General features: G+C 37.9%; 1 protein-coding gene across 3 annotated transcripts in view; it reads right to left on the reverse strand.

Moving 5' to 3' along the window:
• The window catches only part of LOC113544831 (adhesion G protein-coupled receptor A1), a 180,309-nt gene that overhangs the window by 35,684 nt on the left and 121,435 nt on the right, over positions 1-23,190 (reverse strand). For 2 of the 3 annotated variants that reach the window (XM_026943857.3, XM_026943850.3), the window contains 2 exons: positions 18,405-18,612; positions 17,680-17,888 (listed from right to left, as the gene is read on the reverse strand). In XM_026943857.3, coding sequence (XP_026799658.3) covers positions 17,680-17,888; positions 18,405-18,612 — 417 coding nt within the window. Of the gene's footprint in view, positions 1-16,866; positions 17,576-17,679; positions 17,889-18,404; positions 18,613-23,190 lie in introns of those variants that run through there. The other variant, XM_034303151.2, reaches the window with a different exon arrangement.

The following is a 23,190-nucleotide window of genomic DNA, read 5'->3' on the forward strand; positions in this document are numbered from 1 at the left end:
ATGTGCCAGTTCCACACTGCAACAAATGCTATCTTAACAAGTGAAACTCGAAAATATAGGCAAATTTATGTAAAGTTTCTTATTATGAGATTATTATAAATCAAATACACTGTATAAGCTTATTCAGCTTGTTTTTGGTGGATAATTATGCTTCTTTCGTGCTTGTATTTTTGCTTATTTTCTTTTCTAAAATTAGAAAAATTATTTGCCACTAACACAAGACTATATTAAGGTTGGATTTGGTAAAAAATGTCTAGAAATAGGTTTAATAATCACATATTAGTTTATTGTAATTTTAATAATAGGAAATACTAGACACATTTGACTATATTCAAATATTTTCACTTGCTAAGACTTCCTTTTTTTGCACAGTACCCTATAGAACTGCTTATGTTATGTATAATAGAGACGGGTGTTGTATTAGAGATTGTGTTATTTAGTCCGTCTTACACTCTGTGAAATACCATGAGAGTTTTAGAGACAAAAAGAGATTTAAAAAAAAAGCTAAAAAGAGAGAATACCGTGTCAGTGTGTTTCTGAGATTTATACAGCATATGGATTTCTTTACATATCTGTACAGACTTTGTTTAACTTGGCTTGACATTAAAAGGCACTGAGTCAAATTTGCATAAGTATGTTTATCTGCGTGAGCTTGTGAAACAGTTTATGTTTATGTGTTACTGCAGAATTACCATATGTTTCCATTTGCCCTGAAACCTTCCCAGGCATACCATGTTTACTCTGAATGCAAAACTTTAACCAGGAAAAAGTAGGAATAACTTTAAACCCTAGACATTTTATGCTAAATTACCACACTTTTATATATTTACATAATCCCCAACCAAGCTTGAGATTTAAATATGCAAGTATAATTAGACCTGTCACTATTGTGAAATTTTGGCTGATGATTATTTGTCATACAAATAACTGCAATTAAATCATTTTTCCTGTTGTTTTTATGTCACGCTTTTACACCCAATAGCACAAGCCTTACAAAGGTGTATTTATCAAAATTAAACATATAATTAATTAAACCCCTCTGAATTTTAAACTGTAAAATGCTTAAAAAGTCATGCCATTATAAATGAATTAAATATATTACTGAAATACACAAAAGGATACATTAAATAATTAAATTAGTAATTAAATAGATTGAACACTAAACAATATAGCCTTTCAAATATAGCTAAAATCTAACACAAATATTGTGCAAACAAATAAGCCCTGATGATCTCAAATGCGAATTTGTGTGTACAATGCGATAAATAGCCTGCGCAAATACTGGATGTTTTGCAAGTAATTTACAAATAATAGCTACATGTGCATTATGTCTCATGGAAATAGCGGAAGAATTCAATATGTGCATGAGGTTTTTGTATGTGTATATTTTGTATTTGTTATTAACAGCAGCAGCATGTTCTGTAAGAGACTCCACAAAGAGCGAAATTGAAACTAAAACTTGCCGCACACATCATTGTGCATCCAGTATAATGCCAATTAAAGGCTGAGAGATGTGCTGATGCAATTCAACATGCACGCAAGACAAAATAGTTTTCACAGACTCTAAATGCAAAGGGAGGTGTGAACATGTGGCAAATAAGTCTATGTAATATGAAACCAAATTTACTATGCTATTTAGTCATCATTTTAAGAAAGTCTGATCATTGTGAGATACTAAAGCATAACCTACTTTACTGAAACTTAGTAAATCGTATATTTTAATCTTCCAACTGGTGGAAACAGACTTCGGCAAATATAATACCTGCTTTTCACTGTATTACATTGCACATGCAATCTCTGTTCCTGAGGTGACTTTCAGGTTTAGTAGGGGTTAAATTAATCTATCTTGCACTTTCAGGTAGAAACTTTCTCAGATCTTGGATAGCATGCTGAATGTTTTCTTTTACTGGCTCACTATCACCACATGACACCACACATAAATATGCTACACTGATCAGCTATAATATTAAAACCACCTACCTAATACTGTATACCCAGTGGTATTAGTGGACAGGATCCTGCGTCCATGCAGCTGAGGCTGATTCATTATATGTGCTCAAATCACCACACATTTTGATGTCCTATGACAGTTTCAGATGTAGAATCAGACAAATTTTTTTTGTCTCCTGTCTATTTTTGTATTCTGTGCGCTCAGATCTGCTTTTGTTTCTATGCAACGTTGATGAATATGGACCAGTGTAGAGCAAGAATATATAACATAACATAACATGTCTATAACATACCTTTACATATGACTGTAAATTTCTAATGGTTAACAACAATGAGTGATTAGGTATTAATTGTGTTTTACACCACAGCACAGTTGAATTCTGAAATCTGATTGGTCAGGATGTGTGCATTATTTTTGTACAACAGCACGGCTCGGATAGTAGCTCCATTGCCAGTGGAAAAGGTGAAGGTCAGTGTTGTTGTTTAACCAAGAAAAACATATTGTCATTGATGTGGTGATGTTTTTCGTCGGGGGACGTTTATTTAACATTTATGAAAGGAGTCTCGGATGTCACTGCTTTGTAATGATCACAGTGCTTTGCAAAGTTTCCTAGCATGGGAGAGTTTTCCAGTTTCTCGGTAAAATGACAAGCTGCATTTTTACATGTGTATGTGTGTGTGTGTGTGAGAGAGAGAGAGAGAGAGAGAGAGCACACAAAGGAGATGCTGTTGAGGGAACAATCGAGGAAGTTCCACATCATTCCAGTCTGTCGTGTTATTCCTTATATAACTATAACAAACAATATATAATGAGCAAAATATGGCCTAAATACATGGGTCTATCACTGTAGATTCGCCTGAAATCACATCCTGGGCAATTCTGCTTTCTGACTATAATGTTCAGTAGATAAACAGAGTTGCTGTGGCCTGTGGCAGGGTCAACATTTGCTCGGAGTGCTGTCTAAAGCAGAGAGAACTGCCTGACCCAAATATTTTCTTCCAGCTTATTGTCTGTCCTCTTCGCTCACTGAGCACGCCACATTACTCGCTCTGAGACACAGAGATTGCAGATTCACATGTAATGCACAGACGCAGAAACAATTCACACTGCACAAAACATCCCAATTTTCATCCATCCCTCAAGAAACACACACACAAACATACACGCATGCAGTCAGGATAATGAGGGATGCTGTATTCAGGTGCGCAGCACATAAGTTTTCCACCCTGAGGCAATGTTAGAGTTCAGACAAAAAGAAAAAGCTTTGTAAAACAGAACAAAGAGACCGGCCCAGCAAGGACAACTGATCGTGATGCTACTGAACAGAGCAAGGTCAAGCATAAATAAGTAAACAAACAAAAAAAGGTCAATGAATAAATAAATAAATAAAAAACAAACAAATGAATTAATAAACAGGTAAATGAATGAATGAATGAATAAATAAATGAGACGAATGGATGGATGGATGGATGCCATTTCTATAAACAAAATGGCACCATAAAAAATTAGGGTGAACTATTGAAACTCTGCAAGATGATAAAACTCGGCCTGGAAGCTCATTACAGAAGTATTGTTGGTGGCAGCCACCGTTCATCTCCCCTTATCACTCCCTTTCCGAAATTACAAGAGACTCACTTTCCCAGAATGCTTATCTGGCAGTGGAGAAGGTGAAGGGCAAAGTCACCTCCATATTACTGCTGTAATTACAAGCTAGCTATCTGCAAATACCATTTTAAGATCACCTGTGGACACCCTTTCTCTCTCTGACACACACACACACACACACACACACACACACACACAGAGTGACACAAAGAAACACAGAAGAGCACAGACTAGAGAGAACACTGAGCATCTAAAAGCTAGTGATCTACAAGAATTCCTTTATGTCACTAGTCAACAAGCTAGGGTGCAAAGCTCAAATCTATTTCTGACATGAAGCATTAAGTGACACACTCCTTTAACACACTGCAGTGTGTTTAGTATGGGAGTCAGAGTCAGGCCCCCAGAGCAAAGAACAAGGTGTAGTCTACAAGTAATGGATATACATTAAGAAAACAACATGCTCCTGCTCCTTCAGAGCACCTGGTGACTTCTTCTCCAGGGCTTCTACAAACACACAGATACACAGAGTGTGTTCGAAACATAACAGATGTTGTTTCTAAGGCTGCAGTGCCAGGAGTCACAAACAAATGTTTGCACATAATGCTGCCTTCTGAGGTAACTTCATATGTATCCTCAACCCAGTCTCACAGAAAAACGTTCACATACAACTTATCTGTGTTATGTCAGCACCTGATTCAGTCATTAACTCAGTCATTAAAGTGATTAACAAAATCCCCCACAGCATCACAACATTGCCGATCCCGAGTCCATTTCCCATCACCCAGTAAAGAGTCATTTATTTGACATTCATAGAAAGAGTCTTGGGTTTTTTCCTTCCAGTTTCTTTTCTTGTTATTTTCAAGATATGTAAGTAAGGGCTGGTGAGGTCATGACCTGTTTATAGCTGCTACAACTAGTAATAACAGGTTTGCAGACCTTCCACAAGATCAACTGTAACTATAAATGGATAAAAAGCCATTAAATGTCATTCTTTGACAATTAAAAAATATATCGTTGGTATAAGAGGAATAAAACACTGTGTGATGTGTGGTTATAGGAAAATAATCAACCTCAAGGTGATACAGCCTTTACCACATTCACCTGACTGCTGATTACACACACCTGAACAACGCGAAGTCTCTCTCTGAGTTTACCTCATGCTGACGCTAAGCCTTTGTATTTTGTGTACGCTATCTTGTTTTTATCTCATTCTGGTTTTCGGAGTTTTGACTCCTGTTTTTTGGGGGTTTTTTTTGCCCTGTTTGAAAGTCTGTTTGTTGATTGTCTGACCCAAGCCTGTTTTTTTTTTTTTTTTTTTTTTAATGGGAATTTGGATTTGTCTACCTTCCTGCACTGCAACCATCTCTGCCTTCTATACAATGAATATCAATCATTCTGTCACAAGCATTTGTTGCATATCAACATATCAAACATTCACTCAAATGCTCAGTATGCCACATTCTGCACCAGTGTAATTTAAGTGTGCCCACCTCTATCACTATGGTATTTGAATAAGATCGATATGTAATAATTTGACCTCTTTTTTAAACATATTGAGCATAGCCCACTTCACGTGTCAAATCTGTGCTTTTCATGACTTATGATTAGACTTACTAGACTCATGAGATAAGCGTAACTTCTCCTCTTCTCTGCAAACACAATCAAGCTTGCAAGTCACATAGCAACAGGGTACAGTAATGCAAAAGGTTTCCAGACATGGAAAGTCTAAGTGCTAAATGTGGCATTTGAGTCAAAGGTAATATGTTGACATGCATTGTATGCTTGTGACAGAAAATTGATATTCATTATATAGAAGGTGCTGCAAATAAGCTGCATGCAAAAGTTTATTTTTTCTGTGAGACTCGGTTGGTATCTTTCTCTGTAAAAAAGCCAGTTAAAAACACTGGTGGGAAAAAGGGAGCAGTTTGTGGACAAATACGTCATCTGTAATTGTTTTTTTTTTGTCACTTTTATTTTCTTTACAAAGAAATAGCTGACATCAGATTTAACCGTTTTCCAACTTCACCTAAACATAGCTATCTGAACTAGGTTTTCAGACATTTTCAAATGAATATTAATTCTATTTTTTCCAGTGATCCTTTACTCCATCTTACAGTACATCACGGCACAATCCTCAAATCTGATTGGTCAGAAGGTGTGCAGAGCGTGGCTCAGACAGTACTTTCAACTGTAACATGAACAATAAGTTTATATCAAAGCATTTGTTCTAATACGTTATTGTTTCCATAGTAACAGCTCATACACCGGGACATGTATAGAGGATGCTCCAATTAATCTCAAACAGACTTTAAAAAAAATACATGCTGCTGTTTAACAAAGAAAAGGTTTAATCGTTGATGTTGTAAATTTTTTTTTTTTTTTTTTGTTACGCAGATTATTTAACATTTATGGAAGAAGTCTCGTGTGTCAGCGCTTTCTAAAGTTTCCCAACACACAAAGTCTTCTGGACAGAGGAATTTACACTTTCTGGGTTCTCGGTAAAATTACAAGCGCCATTTTTTGAGGGAGAAAGAGAGAGAAAGAGAGAGAAAGAGAAGGAGATACTGGTAAGGGAACAACTATACATCATTGTTATAACGTAATAACAGGAACTTGTCTCTCAGATGTTCAACAATATTAAATCTGCCTATAAAAATGTGGGACATGGCATTCATTAATAGATTAAACATTGTAATTGTTGCTAGTCCTTATTCATCAACATTACTGTATTCAGTAAAACATCCAACATCTTTTGGCTCTCAATAAATACTGCATTATTTAAAGGCAGGTCAATCTATTCCTGTCCTATGTATTCTTGAAAAATTCTCTCTCTCTCTCTCTCTCTCTCTCTCTATATATATATATATATATATATATATATATATATATATATATACATACACACATATATATTTGGTTAATAAAAATATGAGTTCGATGTACATCTGTTATGTAGCAGTTGTGCATAAAAGACGGCTGCACCTGCTGGTTTCTGCCATCATGATCAGTAATGTGTTTTGTCTGAAGCAGGTAATTGTGGTTGGCACATATTTGTCACCACAACATAGCACTTTCCTTTAGTATTCGGTTATTTTAAAGCATATAACAAGCCAACACATCATTTTGACAGAAGATTTCATTTTGAAATCTGATTCTTTTGTCATGCCTGAGTCAACTTTCAACATCGTTTTCTCTAAGGAGGCATTTATGGACAAAGGAACGTTTGACATTCCGCTATTCATCTGAGTCATCCTGCACAATGCAAGTCATCAACGAGTCCTAGCATGCAGCTTGCATATTTAACCAAAGTTATCATCACAGAAAAATGTACTGTCAACAACACATCATAAACTGTACTTACTTACATCGACATTTTAACATATCAATAAGTAAACACACCCTCACCTTCAGTAATCGGCTTAACTCACATAAACTATAACACTGTCATCCCTAGTCTTCACCAAATAGAACTTCAACACTAAAGTAGCCTCTTTTAATGAGAAAGCCATATAAATTTGAATTAATGAGTGCGATGTAGCTGAATTTTGTTTGATTCAAGTCGTAAGAAAAGGTACAAGCTAGGGGTGTAATATAATTCCGGTATCTGTATCCGTATCTAAGGCTGGGCAATCGCAAAAATATCATATCACAATGCTTGGCACAGGGTTAGGAACAAACTGTTAGCAAAAAGTTGTGCTGCACTAATAAAATCTGTGAAAAACTGAGTTCCATTATATTTTTATTTAATGTCTACGAAAATAAATTACAGAACACTGAAAAGGTGTCAAAATAAAATTCTCTTTTAAAAAATGAATGTTTTGCAATTTTAAAGATTCGGGACAAAATTACATCAAATCAGCAGCTTCCAATCAGAGTATATAATTATTTTTAGAAAGTTCTAAAAAGATATCACGATACTTACAATATCTTAGAAAGTGCATCATGACATAATTTATCACAATACCGATATTGTATTGCCATAATTGCTCAGTCATATCTGGATCTGGATCTGTTTAGTGCTTCAAATATTTGTATCTGTATTCAGATTTAAACCCTAAGTGGGCATGGTCTAAACTGGAACGGTTTTTGTTTTTTAAAAAACATATGAGCCCTACCACTATGCCCCTGGAAACACTGGAACACACTGGAAACAGAACAGAGTTAGGAATGCCGACACTGTCAGCATGTCATAATGTGAAAAATAAATGCTGTAAAAGCTTTATACAATGTGGTCTTTGTCTAAATCTTTGTAATATCTAAGTGTTCATGCCCATATGAAAGTAAAAACCACCGACATGTGTCTGCAGGAACCCAGTCCCAATGTGCACCTTAGTCTCAACCAGATGCCCTTTGAACCTTTCTGGAATGAATGAATGAATGAAGTGCCTCCTATTAATGTCTACAATTGTATCTGTTTAGAACGCATTATCAGTTCCTGACCTCGCCCCTAACCCTACCCTTAACCGTCATAAGTCTTCATACAACCTGAATAGTGTGAATTGTTATGTATTTGCAAGCACTAAGGTTATGACATGCAGATATGGAATTGTATAACTTTTTTAACACATTGTATTATTCATTTATTCATCTTCAGGAAGCACATTTTCCTGGTCGTAGTTGTGGTCAATCGGGAGTCTTTCCCAGGAGCACTTGGGCGTGAAGAGGGAATACATCCTGGATGGGCACCAGTCCATCACAGGGCACCAGAAACACAAATTCACACACTTGTTCACACCTAGGGGAAATTGTAGTCACCAATCTATCTACTGGCATGCTTTTGACAGGTGGGAGGAAACTGGAGAACCTTCAGGAAACCAATTCAGACATGGAGAACTCACATGCACCACACAGACTGAAGCCTGGAGCTGTGAGACAGCAGCAACACTACCTACTGCACAACTATGCTACCCAAATCTATTATCAGAATACTGCATTAGAAAGCATTACCTATTTATACACACCTGTTCTCTATGGGCAGCGTTTCAACAGTGGGCTGCCGTTCATGTTGCATTTGTTTGCTAATTAGCTTTTAGGGGAAAAAAACAACAGCTACATTCTAAAACAGAATTCGCTTTCTGTATCAAACATCATCCCCAGTGGAGCACGGGAAAAAATGTCAAAATTTTAAAATGTTCCTGTGCTGAAGTCAATAGAATCTGATCTCCTATAAAATATATATTCGAACTGGTCATTGGATTCTGTTGTATTTCATATGAATTAAGTGGTATTGAGAAATATGAGCTGTAGCCATGCCCACAACCTAAATATTATACATTTTTATACAAATTCAAGAAAATTGTTACAAAATTGCAAGTGTATAACCATGTTAGCACAAATATCAGCACGTGCCTAGCCGTCACTCGGACCTACAAACACCACCATGCCAAAAAAAAAAAAATACCATATTGTGAAAGCCGTCTCACATTCAGTCAACACTGCCACATCACACACAATCCTCTAAAACGTTCAGAGAGAAACCAAGAAAAAAACTAAACTGTTCTACCCCCTGTACTATAACAGCTAGAACAGATGGGAACATCCGGCTTCTATTTTAGCAAGAAAACCTATACAAGGCGAGGAAGGAAAACAGAATTTCCTTTCTTACACGGGTTTGTGCCTGCTGCAAAATCTGTCATTAGCTTTCTAATACAGGGTTTATAATTGCATCCCCCTGATGGATGACACCTATTAAAAGATAAGAGTAGCTGCAGAAATATACCCACAAAGCCTCTTTCTCCTCTCTGTCACACACACACACACACACACACACACGCACACACACACACTTTAGAAAGAGGTATCGGTATGTTAATATGTAAGCCATTTACCAAAGGAACATTATGCATTTAAATAATAATAGGTTAAAGCAATCCAATTTTAAGCGAAATAGGAAGAGCAAATCAGTTCGAATATATTATGTGAAGAAAAAAAACATCTAATCAGTTATACGTGCTAACTAAGGAAAAGTGAAGTAAGAGGGTGTGTGTGGGAGTGTTTGTATGTGTGTACACTAAGCGCTGCTTAAATAAGATCAAGCAAAGGAGTAATTTTTAAAATGATATTAAATTGTAAAAATATCTGCTTCAACAGACAAATTATTGGCATGCTTCCATGTCTCGTAAGCAGTACCGGATATGCAAAGTACGGCCTAAATTTGTTCACTGAGCTAGAAATTAGCGCATGTCAACGCTTTGACCTGTCCTCCAAAGAGTCCGGGGGGAACTAAATTAAACTAATTAGGTCCTGTTTTTATTGCGTGCAGAATATGCAGAAACATTAAAACAGAGGGAAGCATGTCTTGGAGCCATATGTTGCTCTTTGATTATTTTTTAACAAGATAAACTGTAACACTTTATATTAATGTTCCCTATCTAACACTATTTACAGCATTAGGTAAATATGAACACACCGTGAAAATCAGCATTGATAGCATATTAATATGCAATAGTATTATTCCAGCCATGACTATAAGTAACTTCATAATGACTAATATAAACAAATCCCTTAATTAATGTGTTCTTATTAGATGTTTCTTATTAGATGACATTAATTCAAGGACTTGGCTTAAGGTTCCCTTAGCTAACATTATTTATGCTCATTTAGTACTTTATATCACCACTAATCAATATGCTTGTTGTTTCAAATAATTGAATAAGGAATAAGGAATAAAACACTATGCGGCATGCCTGACAGGAAGATAATCAACGATGGGGTGAAGCCCGACGTGAAGTGGAGAATGTTGCATGCTCCAAAGTGTTTAACTCGTCTTACAATAACAATTTTCCAAACATTGCAATTTTTATTCATTAAAGAACGACACATCTTAGTTTTTATTTGTTTAGTTAGTTACGTTTAATGTTGTAGAACGTCCACAAAACAAGTTAGTTTATATTATCGCTTATGTTATAGCAGCTATGATGTGTTGCTCTCTCACCAGCCTCTCTTTTTTTCTCTCTCTTGAAGTTAATAAAAGAAATAACCGCAGCTTTTCACGTTACCGAGAAACCGCAAATCTGTCTGTCTCAAAGACTCGTAAAACTTAATGTTACAGCTTTACCTCTGACTGTAACAAAGCACTGACACTGTGATGTGGTATAATAATAACACCTGCATTAACCAGTGGTTATTTCTTCTATGACTAAAATAAGTCCAAAGCGATTAGCATGTTTTAAACTACAGCATGTTACTAAATGGGGATAATCAACTAAACTCACGTTAACAGGACTCCCCATGTTGGAATGTAACATTCAGCCTCGCTTGTGTATTCAGAAGGTTAAGGCATTAGTTTATATTGATCATTATACAACCGTTAGATCCGGTCCATTAATTTGATTTGGACAAGCGGCGTTCCAAGAATAGTGATTTTTAGTAGAACAGCACGGGTACATTTCAGTGTTTATATCACTCTCCTTTTGTGTTCGCTACATAAAATTACGACAGTGACCGCAGCACTCTTGTTCATGCGATATTGCTTAATCATGGACTATTTTAGCCATGGATGTGACAAACATTAGTTAGTGCAGGTTTTCACTTAATTAACTTTTTTAAAAAAATGAGTCAAATAGAGTCTTATAATTACAAGCTTTTGAAATGTTCATTACCTTCTTAACATTGTACAGGATGTCCCTAAGCCCAGCATCACAGGCTTAATGTATATTTTTATATTTTTAAGAACCATGATGTATCTGAAAAAGGAACGTCAATCCAAATATTTCTACTCATAGAAATTAGTGTATTGAGAAAAATGGTGGACATATTGAGCATGTTCTGTAAATAAAAGCTTGTTTTTTTTTTTTTATTATTCCCCTATGATGCTTATGGACTTATGCTGCATATTAAAACAAAGGTCAAATGTAGCAATGGTAAGAGTTCTCCAGATGTTCCTATGAGGAAACGCTTAAAGGTTTTATGTAGAAATGCACAACAGAAGGTTTCTAAAAGTGTACTTATGTATTAACGCTCAGGTTTATGGTTTAGTGTCGCCTGAGGAGCAATGGCAGTGCCTAATGCCTATGAAATAAATAAATATGATTTGACCTTTAACAGGTTTAGCCAAGAGAGAGCGAGATAGAGAGAGAGAGAGAGAGAGAGAGAGAAAGGAGGAAAGGCCAGAGTGTAACAAGTGTTAAGCTATTCAGGAATCCTCCCTGCAAGCTCCTAGATTTTATGGCCTTTTATCCTCTTCATTATCCCTGAGGCCAACACAAACAAGCTAACACACTAACACACACTGCAGTACAGCGGCTTCTGGAGCATGACTGCAAAAGATCATCACATTTGCATTAACTACTGCATTAACTACACTATCTTCTACCGAGGGGTTACAATGCAAGATTTCCTTAATACATCTTCCTACAATGATACAGAGTGTGATGGGCAATATCAAATCCTCAAAATCCTCAACAACATACTGTAATGTCTCCATTAGGAGTAGAACAGTATGAAAAATTCACATTATAACACAACCCAAGTATTACACAACACCTTCTGCTTACAACTTATTTTCAGAGAGAATTAAATTAATATATCACTGAAGCAGCAGTGCAAGAATTCCGTTATTCGGTTAGGGAAACGGCTAGATATTTTTTGTAGACAGGCATGCTATGAGGATTACTCTAAGCATTCAGTTTATGTAGGAATTTAAGAATTGCAGTTTCTCTCTACCAATTTGTGCCTGGTATGTTGAAAATTAGATGGCCATGTTTTTAAAACTGCATGGCACCAATATCTTTTTGGGATGTCTTTAATGTTGGGCATAACTACTTCAGATTATACAAATTATTGCAGTGTACTATTATATTGTCATACTAGCGGCCTGCATTGATTGTTAATTATGTCTGTAATAAACAATTGGAACATTTATAAATGTAACATGCAGTTAGAGGTAGGACACAAGTGCAAAAAATTTGAAGATAACAACAAACTAGAGTTATCCACAATTGTAAGATAGAAGAAAACAGATTATATTTTGACCCGTAATCATAAACAGGTCAAAACCATAAACCACAAAACTATGGAACAAGGCACTAAGGAAACAAGGAGTAGAAATGCACAACAACATTTGACGAGACTTCACAAGGGAACAAAGAAACAGCCAGGTATACATCGACAAACATCAACAAACAGCCAGGTACACAACCATAATCAGTGTTATTCAACAGTTAGTTCCAGTCCACCAATTTTATTGGACGAGCGGCGTACCAAGAGTGTTTATATTTCCTATAACTGCACTGGGACGTTTCACTGCTTGTATCACTCCGCTTGTCTGTGTTTGCCATGTAAAATTCCAATCCTACCAACAGTCCCACTGAAACGCTTACTAAAGTAGTGTTAGCGAACATCAGCGGACATGGAAAACGATACGTTTCATAAATAATATGAAACCTTGTCAAATGAAGATGAAAAGTAAGAAGGGAAGACAATTTAACCGGAAGCACCTTTAACGGGAACGTACAAATCATTGTGAGCTAGCTAGCCAGCTAGCCGACATGCTATAAAGTGAGTGTGGCTTCTTCATGATCTATTTCATAAATAAATAAATTATTTGGCCATGTTGTGTCCGCAATGTCAGTTATTCTATAATAATTTCTTATTTATATAACTGTTATATAAAAGCAATATCACACTTGCAATTGTGCAGTTATAATGAATCCCAGTACAACCTCACTCTTGCTCATGTGATATTGCTTAATTATCTAACACAGAACAGGTGCAGAGTTAGAAACCAATGCCAGGTGGCAGAGATAGGAATAAAACAGAAACCAAAATATGAATGAAGGTGGAATCTGTGACTGTGTCTCTTGATATATCACATTAGGATCCACCTGTTGACTCAATGCTGTCTCTGCCTGCTAAAATTTACAGTGGTCTTAATTCATCAAAGTTGACTAACAGTCAGTCCTGGTTAGAAAACAAGCAAATTCCACTGACAGTTTCCTTATTCATCAGTTTCATTTATGTATGTTCAAAGACACTGTCTTGTCAGAGTGTTGGTAAATCTGACAGTACTATTTTAACAATCTGAAAAATGTTATTTGTAGTTAAATGATTTGTAGTTAAAGCATTAAAATCATTATCTGTATCATCATGAATTATGGCTTGTAGCAGAGTAATATAAATAGTAATAAAAATGCAAATTGCAAATCAATACTCACACAGTAACCACGTACTAAATTACACTGTAGGTAATGTGGTTTAGTGGCAACATGTAATTTCTAAATGTGATTCAGAGGCGCAGATGTGTATCTTTATCAACTCATTAGTTCTTTAATTGAGTAATAGGTGCATTTGCATACTAAAGGCATCATAAAGCGCTGACCCTGATGTGGAGTCTCGAACAGAAAAACCACACGCCTGGGCTATTCAGAAACACTTGGATGTGATTTTGTATTTTATATAGTTTCATATAAACACTAAAACACAATCCACACTTTTTTTTTTGCTAGTCTGCTTTTCAGAACTCGATTAATTTCTTTCAGTGTTTTGTCTATATGAATTAAAGCTTCATTTATTTTTTATGATCTACACCCACAACTCACTCAGGGCCACTTCCAATCTATCCAGCTGGGCTGCAAATGTCTCACAGTTTCCATATAAAACAATGCAGGCTACTTTTAAACCCTAAGTGTATAATTCTGGTCTGGGAGAGCCAGGGTCCAGCAGAGTTCCATCATTTTACTGCTTAAACACACGTGCTTTCATTCACCAATTAATTACCAGGTGTTTTAGAGCAAGAAAAGTACCAAACTTCTGGACCCGGGCCCTCTGAGAGCTGAGCTGATCGGCGCTGCTTTTAAAGCACAGCTCTTGTACTGCTTCCTGAAGACAAGATGCTGAAACAAATAAGCAGGAGTGAGACTGAGGGCTTGTCATGGTGATGGAGAGAGACAATTCTCAAGAAGAGTGACTCAGCCTTTTGCTCCACCCCAGCATTCCTGCTGCATTGCCAGGAAAACACATTCAAGCCAGCGTGCTCTCATCATTATAAATTGGCATGAGCAAACTCATATGGAAAGTTAAATGTGGTTAAGGTTGGAGTGATGGGGAATAGTAGGAGTCCTTGCCAACAAAACTGTTCTCGCTCGTTTGAACTGCTTTACATTTTTTTTTTTTTTTTTTTTTTTTTTGGATGAGAGTGATTTAGTTTGGCTGGAGAGGAGCTGCTGTAGCTGTCCATGGTGCTGAATAAGTACCTAAATGGTGGTCTGAGATTAGACTGCCATAAAGTATAAACCCTCCCTCCCTTATGCTAAATCATATCCTGGTGCAAATATCTACTTAAAATGGTGAATATGCAGGAGAAATGAAAGTCAGTTTAATTATATACATAAGGTAAAATGTTATTTTATTAAATCAGCTTTAACATTTCAATCTTGATGAAATAATACTTGAGCAAAAGCAGAGTGAAAATCATTACAGACACTCTCAAACACAATAGTGTGTGACTCATCAAGCGAATAAAAAAAAGCCTTGAGAATAACATAAACTCCTTAGTAACCTGAGCTTGAGCAAATAATGGTCAAATGCAAAAAATTCAGCTAACTCTCGCCCACAGATATCTACCTCCTCCATCAGATTACACTTGCCAATACCGCCTGCTGCTACTAGAATTTCTAAATCAATAAGCAATTTCCTATCAGCTGTGATCAGCAGATGGGGGCTGCATGGCGAGCACGTGGGTTTTGTGGCCTGCGTGCGAGAGGAGGGGGTAGTCAAGGTGAAGGACACAGCCAATTGTACAACAGACAGCATAAGATCAGCCTCTGCTCTTGACCATCAGCAAAACCGAGGCATGCTGTCCTCATCCTCCTCCACACACGCCCCCAACAAGGACTGGAGTTTGACAGACCTTCTATTTAGCCGTCTCTCTCTCAGCGTGTGGAGCTATATGTTTTAAATTAGACTAAGTTGCAAGGTGCTGCTTTTATCACCGGGTGACGTGCATACATGTGTGCCATGCATGTTTATGGCTAAACATTATGACAAATTACAAAACAGAAGTGAGATTAATAAAAGAAAAATATCACTTTCGGCCAGGAAAATGTGCCATACAGCATTTCTTCTATTGTCATACATCAGGGGATTATTCACTGTTTTGAAAAAGATCATTCTCAATGAGACAGAACTTATATAAAGTACTATCTGCTTGGATATGCAAGAATAATGGATGTCTGTTATAGTAGATCATATTTTCTAAAAAGGCAGTGCAGAGTAAATAAATGCTCTGATTAAGAAAGAATAGTAGCTCAGGTCTATAATTATTAAATAAATAGGTAGCGTTTGATATCTGGTTCCAGCATATGCAAATAATCTTCAGCAATCTGAGATCAAGGCTAAAGGACTGGAATATAAGATTGATCACTTTCACCGAGCTGAAGACCAGAATACAACATCTAAGCGCTGATCATCTGAAGACGAGAACAAAAAAATCGCCCTTGAACGGAAGATATGATGCTGAGCTGAGCTGAGCTGAGCAACAGGTTCGGCAGTTCATTGCAGAGACAAAAAAACAAAAAAACTCTCCACATTTACCACAATACTAAATAAAAACCAGTGTGATGTCGCAAATCCGTTTAAAGGGGTCTTTTTTCTCGGGCACTGCGCAGAGGAAGGACTGCGGGTGTGGTGACTGCATTAGCAAGCGCACTATCCTGCGCGCACACACACACACACACACACATACACACACACGCGCGCGGGGGTGCACTCTCTCTCCCTCTCTCTCCCTTTCTCACACACACACACGCACGCACACACATGCGCGCGAAATACAGGGACACGCACAAACCGACCCACAAGAATAAATAACATTAGGTTGTACTGATTATATATATATATATATATATATATATATATATATATATATATATATATATATATATGAGAGAGAGAGAGAGAGAAAGAGAGAGAGAGGCGCGCAAAATAAAAAAAAATCTTTCCCTTTATCCAGTGAGTCCCAAAAATCACCAATGCTTCACTTCCATTTTCTAAACCGCCTCAGGGGATCACTTTTGCTCAGGTGATGACAGCCGCACGACATGCATCTCTCTTTCTCTCTCTCTCTCTCTCTCTCTCTCGCTGTGGAGATTAAACATACAAACACACACACTGCCGGAGCCCTGAGCAGCAACTAACCCAAACTCACATCTGCCAACAGCTTTGTATGCCACGCACATGCACACGCACACGCACACTCCAGCGCTTTATCCCTCCACATCAGCCCATTTCTCCAAAGGAACAGTCACAGAAAGATACTAAAGTGCTCACGATGTTCCCTGATACATTTCCCACAAACCACAGCAGTGACCGACCTCCCAGTCTATCGAATCCCAGTCGTCGGTGAACATCCGGCGGGCTTGTGCTCGTCCCAAAGCGGACGAGGCGCGACGGCACTACGGAGCGACCGGGAGACGCGGTGATGGTGATGATGATGATGATGATGACGATGATGATGAGGAAGATGAAGAAGAAGACGATGACGATGATGATGCCATTGCGCCGCTGTTGGTGTTATAGTCATGAAAGCGATGGTATATGGAGTGTCCGCATCCGCAGTCCGGTAGAGGCGAGTGAGAGCGCAAGTGCAGCCGGAGAGCGGCATGGAGGCGACGCTGCTACAGCTGCTGCTCTTCACGGACAGCAGCGTTATTACGGGGCGGCGCGGCGCGGCTGCAGCCAATTAGCGCTCCGCGTTGCGCACGCGGCAGGCGGAACACCGAGCCACGGAGCGCTCCAGCTTTTTTTCTCTTCTGTGCAGAAGCTTCGATCTGAACTGCCGAGAAACACGAGAGAGGAAAGTGGGCGGCGGGGAAGTTTGTCACACTTCCATGAACAGATGCGAGGGCGTCAGTCTTTCAGGGGATGCGCTTTTGGGTGACTCCCCCCTCCCGAGAATATCATTCTCTTCATCTATGAATTTCAATGAGGGTTTTAAGAACAGTGACGTGCTTATGAGGTACACGTGACGTAGAGGGTAGAGGATGCATCCAAAAGAGCACGCGTTCAACATTCATGTATTTCATTATTTATTTGTAACTAACTAACCTGAGTCTATAGCCTACCACACGTGAGGCTGGACACTTGGAACCAGCACAGAGACAGACAGGCGAGGTGCAGCGGCTTACCATGAGCACAGCGAAGTTTTTATGCTGTGTGCAGTGTATGGTGGTGGTGTTGCCCGCCGAGCCCGTTATGTGGCAGCCCTCCGCCCGCCAGCCTCCGTGGCCATCCAGCAGGTCGAAATCCCAGTAGGCTGCGGTGGGATCTGCACCTAGAGCCAAGTGCCTCAGGGTGATAATGACAGGCTGAATGGAGCTATCCAAACTGCAGCCATCTACAAAATAAAATAAATAAATAAATACATACATACATACATAAATAATAAAGCAACACGTTGCATAGACCTTAGGTGCTACATTATTGTATTCTGAGCGCGCGCAAATGCGCACTAACTCTCTCTCTCTCTCTCTTTCTCACACACACAGACACCTGTTTATGGGACAGAAAAGAGTAAAATGGTGCAAACTGTCTTCTGGCTCGAGCTTTCATCTTAACAGTTTGTTGTACTTTGCTTAATTAAACCACTAATAGTGTTAATTGAAATGGCCCATTGATGCTACATTTACGTGCTGCATCATTTAAAGCATGCTTCCATGTGATAGAACTGCTTACTATTTTCATTTCATTTCTATCCCCAAACATAAACACTCCCAATGATGTTTAAATGAGCTGTAAAACCAGTCCAGGCTGGTGGCGTATTTCCAACCTATTAACCAATTACCTCCTGCGCACATGAACTAAAGGCGCTGCGAGCTCGCGCATCAGCTATGGCCATAAATTTCCCCCTTACCTAATTTGACGAAAGCGACCGGAGTCGCCACGCTCCTCCGCTTTCCGTCGTCTGCCAAGCTTGACGAGTTCCCCGTGCATGGGAAGAGTTTTCCATTGCGAAATACAATCAGCTGCAGCCTGCAGGTCGAGTTATCAACAGATCGCAAGGCGGAGGCGCGCGCAGAGCCAGCCAGCGGTAAATGAATGGAGGCGACAGCCACTGCGTTCTGTGAACGAAATGACACAGGGGGGAAACGGATATTACACAGCGGCATGCGCCAAAACGACGTGCACAGGTGTTAAAAGACCCATCTGACTAAACTGGGCGGCATGTGAATGACAGACAGCTCCCCCTTTAAGTTTCAAGGTGAGGATACCCAGCTTGGCCGAGTTGTAATGACAAGCAATTTGACGATGATTCGGTTCCTAAGTGACTCAGGCGAGTCGATTCGCAAATTGGGATGAATTTAAAGTACGTTAAAGTGAGCTCTTGTCTTTGTAATCGTATTGCCATGGAGGGAGCCAGTCTATTATTCTAGAGAGCCACGTGACCAGTAAATCGGGCAAATCAAATCATAATTGGATTCGATTCAAGTTCAAAAGAATCGAATCAGTAAATTGAGTCCACACAGAGCTCCCCGCCGCAGCGGCGGAAATGGTTCCTGCCGCCATTGTTAGGCTACACACATACAAAAAACTAAGTCTTCATAACATCTTTTCCTGTCTGCACAACTTCTGTACTACTTTCCATTAATTATGTCTTGAGTGTCAAAGTCAATAACAAGGGATATTTACTGATTTGGAATTTTATCTGACTGTTACTGTAGCCTACATGGCATTATAAAGACACAAATATGTAAAATAATTCAGTATTATGGCATTTCAACTTAAAAAAAACAGAACAATAATAGAAATTTGCAGCTAGGATCTCTATTTTTTCACCGTATAGTCAACACAGTAGCCCACATGATAAAACACCAAGCTGATTTAAAGAGACAACAAGCCTTGGTTTACCTAATGCTGCATTCATATTAGCAGAAGACTTTTACTCAAGCCAAAGGTTATTATTATTATTTATTATTTTTTTAAACAAGACAGTGATGGAAAGCACTGAATACACTCTCAGAAATGAAGGTACCAAACTGCTCTTTAGCTTGGTACGATCAAGGGTACATTTTTTTTATACCTTTACCCTGAATTATCTGAATTATCTTCTAGAGTAAAGCTTTTAAAGTACAGAAATATTCATGTTTCCAGGTAAAAGAAACATACTAAAGGTACACAAGATGCTACCATCCCAGCAACAAGAAAAAGTACAGCTTGGTAACTTCATTTCTGAGAGTGTACCATATTCTACTACTACTACTACTACTACTACCACTTTTTTGTCATGATGTTAAAAATTATCATAATTCTTCTCACAAAAATGATCATAATCACTTCTTACACATGAACAGGAGCATTTTGACTAGCAAGCCAACAAGATTTGCCAAATCACAATCATCTGTCACATATGTGTTTGGTGTACACAACCACTTACATTACATCTACAGATGAACAATCATACAAACAATACAGGATTTATCACCTTACATAATAATACCAGCTAAATATATTATACTGTTACTTAACTGCATTGTTGTAAACAAATCACTTGTGAGATCAATTTGTATGATGGTCAAACATGAACACTAAGGTTTGCTGTGTAAGCTATGTAGATTATATTGATGGTTGCTTGTTATCTTTCCTGTGGCTGTCTACAAGTGATGATGTAGGAGGTCTGGGGGATTATGTGCGGAACACTAGGAGAGAAAGAGCGATTGTATGGGTGAATAAAAAGCGAGACCTCAGTTCTACAAAAAGTGTCAGTTAATTTGTCCATATGCATCTACAAGCTACTTCTGTGTTTTCTGCTGTCTATCGTTGTGCTGTTATTTACTGTTTTACATATTGTATTGGATTGGTCGTGAAGTTTGTGGTTGTGCAGTACTTACTACTGAAGTTAAACTTTCACTGTACATATGAGAGTAATGAGCTTTGACTTTACTTTGCCTAGCAAGCAGTTAAATTAACACACTAAGTGCTTTCATTCTCTCCTCTTCCATACTGTGCACATTTCCAAGATAAAACTCTGTCTAACCAAATCACCACTGTAGCATTTACCTGACCTTTACTGTCTTGCAGTGTAACTTCACCGCTGTGGATGTCTTCCGTTCTGCATTTTTATTATATCCAGCATTATATAGTCTCTAGAAAGAACTGTCTGCTGTACAACGTTCCTTTTCTGTGTCTGTTAATTAAAAAGAATGTAGGGGGTACTGTTTGTGTAATTTAAACTCCCACAAGAGCAAAACCAATTTGCGCTTACTCATAGCTGTCACTCAAACATAGCGTAAAGCAAATTCAATATCAAATCACTTATGCCTAGACAAGATGAAGCACTTATTTTCAAATTAGACATACTTTTAAATTTTATGTTTTGCACATTAGTCCTCATGGATACAAATATTGATACATACTCAGAATTACAAACATTGTCAACAAGAAAATCCTAGAAATCAAATATTACCACACAAAGCATAGTATATATCAGTGGATGCATAAACGACAAGACATAAACTGTTGAACTGATATTTAACTGCAATCTGCAGGAATTCTTGGACATATATGCAACCAGCTAAGTGTAGAAAATTGTACAATTATTACAAAATTAACAAAAATGTGTGTCTGGTATGCAGTCTTGTCCATGTCCATATTGTGTAGCATAAAATAATAATCTGTCAGTTTTAGTTAAGTACACTTACTCTTGATTAAATGCCTTTCTGAGGTCTGAGCATCAGTATATAAAGAATGGTCCTGGCACTTACATTACTGACAAGCAAACAACTTGTCTGTTCAAATCAGAGCACAAAATATTCACTATATAAAAAACAGTGTACGACAGTCTGTATACTGAAAGAAAAACTAAATGGTGATGGACAGCACAATTCACTCTGCACTTTTACACTGAACGACCTTTTTACTGATACAGAAATTCAAAAATACTTGTTTTGTTTTATATAAAAACAAAAACAAAAAAGCATTTTGCATGTTTTTAATTAGATTTTAATTTCTCCCACTCAAATCCAGCCAAACATTTCTTTTTTGTAGCACTTAGACTAACTGGTCACATGATACCATCAGGGTCTACTCTCGTACCACACTGCATTTCGCAATCTTCCTCATCGGCAATTCAAAATCAGGTGATTACAGGCAGCCATAATGGCATGTGATTTTGAAGAGAATTTAGGGATAACATTAGCTAAGTTAGTTAGTTGGAAGTATTTTTTTGGACGTGCACCAGGCAATAGCAAGAAACTATTAAGGCAAAAGTCCAGCTACTTATCAATACTACATTTTTTTAGTAAGCAAACCGACCACAGTCTGTTGTCCTGTTTTCAACTGGCACAAGACCAAAGTTTGAGAATTCAGGTCAAAATTAATGTATATAAATTTGGCACATAATGCAAGTAACCGCTACCAGAAGCAAACTAGTGTCTTTCGTTGCCTTGCACCCTTTCCCCTTCAGTGAATTAGCGCATGATACTTGTTTTTGGTGTTTGGTCTGACTGCTCTTTTAGATGAGAAAGCAGAAAGGTTAGATTTGTGTAGTTTTAGATGGCTTCTACATTGCCATAGCAAAAATGCTAAATAGTATGACTAAACCATAGATGGTGACACTTCTGCATGCTTCATTTGGGCTAGATGGAATCATTTAGATCAGTAATGCCAAAGTTTTGTTTACATATATATTTGGAGTGTCTGAATTTATCATAATTAGGTGATTTCCCTGCTTCCACTTACTCAACTAATAAGCTGAATCAAATGTGTTTCAACAAGGAAACCACCATACTGTGCTGCTCTCCCTCCAGAAACATAGCAGGACTCACCTTATTTAGAACATCTGGTTGCAACAGAAATACTATAAGCATCAACATGCTGAGGTCAGCACTCTAAAGACTCAGAGGAACAGGTGTATGTGTGTGTGTGTGTGTGTGTGCTGGAGGGCAGTGAAATACTTCATTCCCAGATCTGGTCAATGCTTTAGTCACTGTATTTCCATATCTGTGAGAGAAAGAATGAGAGAGAGCTGCCTGACTCATAGCTACAGCACAGCGCAGAGAAAAAAAAAGTGGTCCCTTAACAGTTTTCTGGCTAGAAAAGGGTCCCTAAAATCTACATGGAACCTCCTTAAAGTGAAAACACTCTGTTGTCAAGTTCTACATAGAACGCTTAAGGGTTCCCCCAGAGCAACAAACCAAAGAAGCCTCAAAGGAACTTTTTTTTTTTTTTCTTCAAAGAGTATTCTGTGGTTGGTCAACACATTTCACAGCTTCTCACATTAAAAATGAAGCACATTTCAGGAGAGCTGCAATTATTAATGAAACTCCATGCTTCTGAAAAAGAAAGTACTTGCCTCACTGACTGCATCCTTACACACTATTTGTTCTGAATGCTTGTAGGAACGCACCACACAACACCTCTTTATAACCTTCATGACTGATAGTTGTAATTTTGCTGCAGGAAATCCACAGCCATTTGCAGCCATACAGCAATAAAGTACTGTATTAAACATTAAATATTAATTGGTGAGACAAGAGTAGCATCTTTTCTGGGTGGGACAGTAAATGGAGCCTGAATCCTGAATGGAGCCTTATGTTACTTTAATGTCTTTTTTTAAAAAAAAAAAAAAAAAAAACCTCCACAGTATACCTGCCCACCGGATTATACTAAAATGACTAAGAATAACATATTGCTTAAGCTTT

The sequence above is a fragment of the Pangasianodon hypophthalmus genome, chromosome 3 (genome assembly GCF_027358585.1).
Source record: "Pangasianodon hypophthalmus isolate fPanHyp1 chromosome 3, fPanHyp1.pri, whole genome shotgun sequence".
In the NCBI taxonomy this organism is placed as follows: Eukaryota; Metazoa; Chordata; class Actinopteri; order Siluriformes; family Pangasiidae; genus Pangasianodon; species Pangasianodon hypophthalmus.